The sequence below is a fragment of the Monomorium pharaonis genome, chromosome 5 (genome assembly GCF_013373865.1).
Source record: "Monomorium pharaonis isolate MP-MQ-018 chromosome 5, ASM1337386v2, whole genome shotgun sequence".
Classification (NCBI taxonomy): domain Eukaryota; kingdom Metazoa; phylum Arthropoda; class Insecta; order Hymenoptera; family Formicidae; genus Monomorium; species Monomorium pharaonis.
Genome location: NC_050471.1, coordinates 14,481,172 through 14,490,029, shown reverse-complemented (window position 1 = coordinate 14,490,029; position 8,858 = coordinate 14,481,172). Strand labels below are relative to the sequence as shown.

General features: G+C 29.6%; 1 protein-coding gene across 2 annotated transcripts in view; it reads left to right on the top strand.

The window, feature by feature from the left end:
- Positions 1 to 5,753: 5,753 nt before the first annotated feature.
- LOC118644136 (putative nuclease HARBI1) overlaps positions 5,754 to 8,858 on the top strand; it is a 32,143-nt gene continuing 29,038 nt past the window's right edge. Inside the window, exons 1-2 of one of the 2 annotated variants that reach the window (XM_036286895.1) lie at positions 5,759 to 7,860; positions 7,949 to 8,090. In XM_036286895.1, coding sequence (XP_036142788.1) covers positions 7,843 to 7,860; positions 7,949 to 8,090 — 160 coding nt within the window. In that variant the 5' untranslated portion in view covers positions 5,759 to 7,842. Of the gene's footprint in view, positions 8,091 to 8,858 lie in introns of both variants that reach the window. The other variant, XR_004963277.1, reaches the window with a different exon arrangement.

The following is an 8,858-nucleotide window of genomic DNA, read 5'->3' as shown; positions in this document are numbered from 1 at the left end:
AGCAGTAAGCTACATTTACATGTGAAAGGATATGGCGAATTTAGAAGAGAGGTTTGTTTTTTATTCCTGGACAGCGATCATGAATCTTTATCACTTTTCACTGGTAGGTAAATGAAAAGTGAAATGTGAAAAAGGGAAAAATGAAAAGTAGTATTTCTATTATACAAATCATTAATATAAAAATGTAACTACAATATATAAAATGTAATGAATAATATATTAATAAGTATCAAGCAATCCAAATTTATAGTTATAATGTAATATAATAATATATAATACAATTAAATACAGGGTGTCCCAGAATGAATAATTTTTATTTTATAGAATGAAAGAGAATAAAATTTTAAACTAAATGCTCCTTTAAAAATTTTGGCTTAGACTATTATTTACTAAATTTTTAATAAATAAAGTTGATCAATCAAACGGCGCGCGGCCGGCATACGCAGCAGCGTAGCGTGCCATGTGGCTCCACGGGCTCTCCACGCGCTTGTTACACATTCTCTTACTTAAAACTTTATTTTTATTTTTTATATTAATGAATAAATAAATAAATTTAAATTAATAAATAAATAGAGAAATAAATAACTAAGTAAACTAATAAGTAAATAGATAAAAATAAATAAAATTAGAAATTGTTTCAATAATTTATTATTTTTTATTTTTAGTTGTTAATTATTTATTTGTGTACTTGTATTTATTTAATTATTTAAAATATTTATTTGATTTAATTACTTAATTCTCATAGTTGATTTGGCAGCAATAGACAAAATTAACTACGGAGAGTGTGTTATACAAAGGTATAAAAAAAATTGTTGATAAAAAGTATTAAAATAAATTGTTAGTAAACAATTTGTTTAAACAATTTTTTAAAGAATTATTTCAGCATGTGTTTTTTTTAATTATTAGAGTGATTTTTTGTAGCAAAGGAGCTATCAATTTTTACTTAAAAACAGTTTTAAAAAGAATATTTAAACAATTTCTTAAATAATTTCTTAATATCGATATGCATCATGCGTTCCTTATGCAATTTTTCCCGTAGAATTCGGTGCTATTATTTTAAATTCAATTAATAAAAATAATTCGTATTCTACCATTTTTTATTTTTTTCTTATTATTTGAAAACATTTTTTAAAGAGGAGAGGAAGGAGTAAAATAAATTAAAATTTTTTTTTATTTAAAAGTAAAACATTTTTACGTAAATTGCGGCTAAGATTTGTTCCACGTTTTAGGTTTTTGTGGCCCTAAAAACACATGCTGAAATAATTCTTTAAAAAATTGTTTAAACAAATTGTTTACTAACAATTTATTTTAATACTTTTTATCAACAATTTTTTTTATACCTTTGTATAACACACTCTCTGTAGTTAATTTTGTCTATCGTTGTTAAGTCAACTATGAGAATTAAGTAATTGAATCAAATAAATATTTTAAATAATTAAATAAATACAAGTACACAAATAAATAATTAACAACTAAAAATAAAAAATAATAAGGAATTGAAATAATTTTTAATTTAATTTATTTTTATTTATTTACTTATTAGTTTACTTAGTTATTTATTTCTTTATTTATTTATTAATTTAAGTTTATTTATTTAATTATTCATTAATATAAAAAATAAAAATAAAGCTTTAAGTAACGGAATGTGTAATAAGCGCGTGGAGAGCCCGTAGAGCCACATGGCACGCTACGCTGCTGCGTATGCCGGCCGCGCGCCGTCTGATTGATCAACTTTATTTATTAATAATTCAGTAAATAATAGTCTAAGCCAAAATTTTTAAAGAAACTTTTAGTTTAAAATTTTATTTTCTTTCACTCTGTAAAATAAAAATTATTCATTCTGGGACACCCGTATAACAAATGATTGTAAAGTTAGATTAGGTTAGGTTAGATTAGGTTAGGTTAGGTTAGGTTCTTTAAGCCTATAGCGTTAAATTAAGGTATATTTATAGAAGGAATTAATACAATAAATCAGCGTTTTCAATTATGCTTTATGTGAATACACAGTACTGCGATAGGAAATAATATTAGACTTTTATAAAAGATTATTCTTAGGTTCTTAAATTTCTTTAAATAACTTATTAATGTAAAGGAGTACCCACAGGATTTGAGTACTTGGTGTCCTTTAGTTGCGATAATTTAGGAATACACAATAATAGGAGTGTAAAATAAGAACTTATTAGTTTAAAGTTTTATTCATAGAATTTTTCTTCCTGATTAATAATTCTATAGTTTTAAGATGTGCGAATAGTCAAAGTTGTGACTAAATTATTAAAATAAGGTACTATACATAAGTTCTGCGTAATAATTCACTAATATAAAGGATTACTCACAGGGTTCGAGTATTTTGAGTTCTTTAGAGTCACCGCACAAGCTTTTTCGTAACACGTTACGTTACGTTAAGTGCTCCATAAACCTAAGTTGTACTTAAAATTAAACTTACATCAACGCACAAAGAAACTTTTAACGTAAGTTCTTAAGTTCTTACGTTAAGGATTTCTTTGTGCGTTGATTTAAGTTAAATTTTAAGTACAACTTAGGTTCGTATGGAGTACTTAACGTAACGTAACGCGTTATGGAAGAGTTTGTGCGGTGGCCCTTAGTCGCGTTAACTTAAGAATACACAATATTATAAGTGTAAATAAGGCCGGTATTCATAGTTGGGACTTATATTTAAGATCATCTTAAGTACTGTCTTAAGATGCCATCAACCAATCACAGAGCCGTATTAGCATCTTAAGACATTGCTTGAGACGATCTTGAAATAAGATTTGACTATGAGTACCGGCCTAAGAATCTATTAGTATAAAATGTTATTCATAGGATTTTCATTCTGACTAATAATCCTATAGCTCTAAGACCCGGTTCCACAACTCACGGTTAACTGCTAACGGAAGATTAAGCGACTACCTATCTTTCTCTATATTATTATCTAAGGAGAGACAGAAAATCTATTAACCTCCCGTTAGCAGTTAACCGTGAGTTGTGGAACCGGGCCTAAGACTTGCGAATGGACAAGGTAGTGAGTTAACTATTAGAATAAGGTGTTATACATAAGTTCTGCGTAGTTTAAGCTCTATTTAATGACGCACATGAACATCCAATAATTAAAGACCTATAATCAAAGATGCGCTAATGGTCCGCCACCATGACTGCTATCCTTTGAGTATATATACATGGAGGAGGAATGCCAGCACTGAAAGTGTGTCCAAGATCTGTGCGAGAGAGAAAGGTACCCAATAAACATTTGGATGACTTTTGGAGGACTTGTAAGTTATCTTTTTTAAGAGCTCTTTAAGATGTCCATAAAGTTGTCAATTTGACATCTTTTTGACGTCTTGCATGCAAAACTTAACTTTTTGATCACCTTTGAAAGATGACTTTTTTGACGTATTAAAAAGTGATCTTTAAAGACATCTTTTGTCTTCAAGTTGTCCAATTACAGAACTTTAAGACATCAATTAGAGAACTTTGCTCACTCGAGTTTTCCGAACGCAGCTCGAGAGAGGGTACTGCACAACATAACCTAGAAAAAATAAGATATAAAACTGCAGTCATCGAGTATTAAGTATCGACAGTCATCGTGTTTATACGTGAGATATTAATTTAATAATATAATTATGTTGAAAAGGAAAGGTGTCGAAGACTGCATGAAAAAACATATCAAAAAGATTAGTAAGTATAATTGTTTAATATTTGCTCTAATGTATGATACGTATCGTGTATATTATATTTTTAATGTAATTTTAATAAATATTTTGTGCATGAATTTTTATTAATATTTTGATACGTACATAATTATCTTTTTAATAAATTATTTATTAACACGTGCATTATTATATGAGGTAAATGTAATTACGTATTTATTTACGTATTCTAACCTGTACACTATACAATTTTGTGTTTATATATATATACATAATTAAATTACATATTAGTTCATAATTACACATTTTTATATTTCAATTTTTTAATTAATTTATTAAACATTTTTTGTAACTTTTACTATAATTGTAATTTACAGTTGAGTATACGTGTATGTAAAAAATTAATAAATCCTCTTCACAACAGATGAAATCACAATTTGTAATGAGTTATTTATTTAAAATATTTAAACGTATTAAATTTTATTTAGAAATTTTAATTATGTTACGTTTTAGGAAGCAAAAATGATTACCGTTGGAGGCGATAATTTCGACAAAGCTATAAAAAAATGATGTCAGTGATTATGACCGATGAGTTAGCAAGTCGATGTACTTGGATTATTAAAAAACCTAACAAAACCAAGATTTCAAATTATAATTTTCCAAACATAATAAGTGGTAAGTTACCTTTAATTTTTAACAAATTTCTTAACCCTAGAATGGCTTACCGAAGTATTTTTGTTATGCAACGCGAATTTGAAAAAAAGTAATTTTTACGATTTTTTCTAATTTTATTTTGTTTAAATTATTTTTTCACATGTTTAATAATAATTAATATTATTGCCGATTACACTATCGTCTTCGCTATGAAAAGACAAAGAAATTCATGTAGCATAATGATGATTTTAGTTTATCTCTTCAATGCATACTACGTTTGGGAATCAACGGGGTACATTTTTAACCCAGTAAAACGTTAATGGTTGAAAAATATAGATATACCATTTTAAGGTTAATTTTGTACACGTGCGTGTGTACATAATAAATTTACATTAATTTATATTATTTTTTTTTAGCTTATATCACGCAAAAGTTTTCTACTATGGATGAAATAGTGAGAAAACGAATACAACTTTGGCTGCAAAAGTATAGTGATCGTATAAGTTATTTTGTTTAATACGCTTATAATTTTCTAAATGTGATGTTTTTGTAATGTGTAGACATAGTAAATATTGAGTATTATACATACAAAAGCGTAACCGCTCACTGAGCTGCTATAAGTAGCAATTGAAGGTGATTTATTGGATTATATCTTCAAAGGTATACCTTTATTACTTATTTATAAATAATTACTTATTTATCAATAAGAACCAGCGACCTACAATTGCTATAATACTATAGCCACTTAGTGAGCGATTATGAATCTGGATGTACTCAATATCAATGAACTAATCATATTTAACGTTATATATGATTTTATATTACTTTATTTTGTTACTTTATTTTTAATATTTTTGAATTTTTGATATTTTGTTTTATATATACAAAAATAATATTTTACTTTAATTAATATATCTATATATATATATATATATATATAAACTTGTAAGAGATATAAACTATGTTTATATAAACTTGTAAAGTGAAACTTTACTCTCACTCTAAAGCAGGCGCGCGCTTGCCCATCGCAATGCTCAGTCCATTCTATATGTCGATGGTCTTTACCAATAATAGGACTATGCGATACTAACTTACTAATATTAAGCATGGTACACAGGTTTGTGGTTGGTTGAGTTCTGCTTTATCTGTGTTATGGATACGTGACTCAGGCTTAGTTTACATCGTGCATTTGATACGCGTATCAGGTACCATATTTGTATCAAATTCGTACTAAATATTTAGTACGCACGATGTAAACGCTGCCGGATCAATTTGGTACGAGCGTATCAAGTAGGAGTATCGTACTAAACTGATACGCGTACCAAGTGATACAAATGTCGATGTAAACGCATAAAACGCATTTTAGAGAGAATTTAGCAATTGAGCATAACCTCAGTGCTAAAATCTAAAAACCGGTGTGAAAATGTCTTAGTAGGAGACATCAACATGAATTAAATTTGTATTATATTTTTCACAGTACATGCCTAGTACATTCGATGTAAACGCGCCCGTACTAAGGCTTTGGTGCGCACCAAACTTAATACGCGTACTAAGGTTTTGACGATGTAAACTAAGCCTCAGGGAGTAATAATATAGTCATACCATCAGGTACGACCGAGATAGTTTTTCCATAAAACAAGACTCCCTATTGCCGGTTAGTGTTTACACGAAATTGGTGTATTCTTGCTATTTCACGGCCCGCAGTGGGGGAGCCACACTTGCTGGACCTGAGGTATTTGATGCTTTAATCATTAAATATTGTGACGTCCCGTCGCCCCAACCCCTCCCCTTTTTCTTTTTTTCCTATTTCTATATTTTTACTTATATTTATCCTCTATTAACCCCATGGCTTTCCCTGATACTTATGCATACCCGCAAAATAAGAATTAAGGTCCATTTGAATGTGACAAAGTACAGACTACTAGAGTAGTATTGAACTGACTCAGCGTAACAATCTGAGCAGACCCCAGACCCTAGATACTTATTCTTAAATCATACTCGGGGAGCCATCTAGCGTACTAGAAGTAAACTAACAAGTGATTCAGTCCTATATTACTGACACCTTTTCAATTTTACTACTCATGCTTATCTTAAAATTCTGAATGACTGCTTTCCGCAATTATGATGGTTATATCAAGATTAATATTGTTTATGAGGAAATCAAAATTATAAATATTTAGTCTCACTTAAAATTTTGTAAACTCGATACCTCCTGAACCAAGATTCCTAAAATTATGGAAACACCACAAACAGAACCAGTACGTCTCGCAGTATCCAAGTATACAAATTTTATTTTAATCTTGAAACTCAAAATTTAGACTTCGAGATTTTCAAAAATCCAGAATAGCCACTAGAAGCGCTCTTAAAACAGAATTTTTGGCGCAACCTAGAATCCGGCACCTTAAACCGTTTCCGAATTATAAGCGATCCAAATTGGGAAACTGCCCCCCCCACAAATGTAAATATGAGCCTTCCTGATGATACTGGTACTGTTCCGCCCTCATTCCGATACCTGATTACGAGATATAATAATTTAAAGGTTTTGCTCGAAAATACATAAGCAAAATATTAATTAACGAATGAAAATCGTTATTAAATAAATTAATTTTACTAATCCTACCAAATTAAAATAACTACTTCAAGGTTTATTATACCAACTTTCGTGAACCTAACTATTAATTATCTAATTGTTTATTGCTAATGAACAATTAAAACTTATAAAAACTAAAGGTACAACTAGTAAAATTAATGACAAATTATTGCGCCGACCATGTGCGAATAAGAATTATGTTTTATTAAATAAGAATTAAATTTTATTAACTAATTATTCCATTAAGCTTTAAAGGGTATTGCACCAGCCTTAAACAATATAAGTCATTGTTATAATCAATCTAACTATGAAACATTGAAATCTTATAAAACTTTATCTCTTTCTGACGTGAAAGGTCTCACTCAAAATAAATCTTGATTAGCTCTATGGTCTATGAATGCAATTATCACAGATATAATTAATTAAATAACAATCACTTTTATTATACTATCCTGCGAATCTTATATTAATACCGAAACTCTACTATAAGTTAAGAACAAATTTTGAGGCTTCTGCAAAATATTCGACAAGGCGTATAAAATTGTTAAGGCGCATACAATTGTGAATATTAATTAAGAATAATTTTAATGGGCCGGAACATTATAATTAATAATGTGTATCGGCACATATTGCTTATAAATCGGCATTACTCTTGAAGCCTGAGAAATAGTAACTATTTGAGAAATCATCCGCGCCAATTTGAAACATGGTCAATCCTAAAATCATATTGAAACAAATTCCATTAATAAGACTCGAGAGAATTAAATAATATTTTCTATTAAAAGGCTTCCAAGAACAAGATGCTGCACCGCGACAGGTGATGCAATCGATGATACATACTTTAACATTGAAAAATCTGACATCGAGACTGTTTAGACTATCTGATAACTTTGATATCGATATGCCGCCGATTTCACCCTACTCATCTATGCATCGGAACTAGGGCAACCGATGCAGGCGCGGGGGCGGGTAATTAATATGCATTATAATATAAAAGACAGTACCTTATCCCGGCGCGACACTCTCCAGTATCGTTACAGTAATATCTCCGTAACAGTCTCAAGTAATCGCGATATTTCGGAAAAGAATTTTGGTGATAGTTCGGAATTCCACAAGGAACAAAGTCTCGGCGATCTGTCGGAATCCGAAAAAGGGAAACAAGGTCTTAGATTGTGGCCCTTGCGGACCCAGAGTCATCCGTAAGTACCAGCAGTCTCATTTAAATTAAAAGTTATTATTGTTAGTGTGACTTTATATTGTCTTGCGAATTTATTGCTCGAACCTCATATGCGATTATATATATATGTGTGTAGAACTTATATCTCAGTGATTGATCAAGTTATCTGTGCAAATCAGAAATAATCTTAAATTTTGTGAAGTTCAGAACCTTTCAACTAGAAGATAGTAATTAATCATGCCCAGCTTGAATTTAACAACGAAACTATTAAGGTATGATTAATTACACACCGTCTAGAATATTCAAATTTTGATAAAATGACCATTAATAGTTAGAGTTAGCAAAATTGACGACTATTAAGTGATATAGTATTATTTTGATATGAACAAGAGAAATAATCAATTCTATACGATCTTGATCGATCATACCCATTATTGTGAATTATTATTTCGTCGCATGCACTTGCGAACTGTCTTGTCGTACGTTCTTGTGAATTTCTTGTTTTGCCCATTATTTGTGAATCTCTATTTCGTTTGTAGACGCTGAACTTTATTATTATTCTGTTATGCATTGAATATTTTAGTGGTCTGTAAATCGTGAATTATTGCTGGTTGTCTTATTATATTAACCTTATCGAGAAGACAAACAATGATGATGAATTAATTATTACTCGTGCGCGATACCTCGTAAAATTATTAATTATCTTGACGATACCAAATTTCTTTGCGAATTATTAATTTAGAGAACCAATCATTTCGGTAATATTAAATATTGTTGTAATTTATGATGT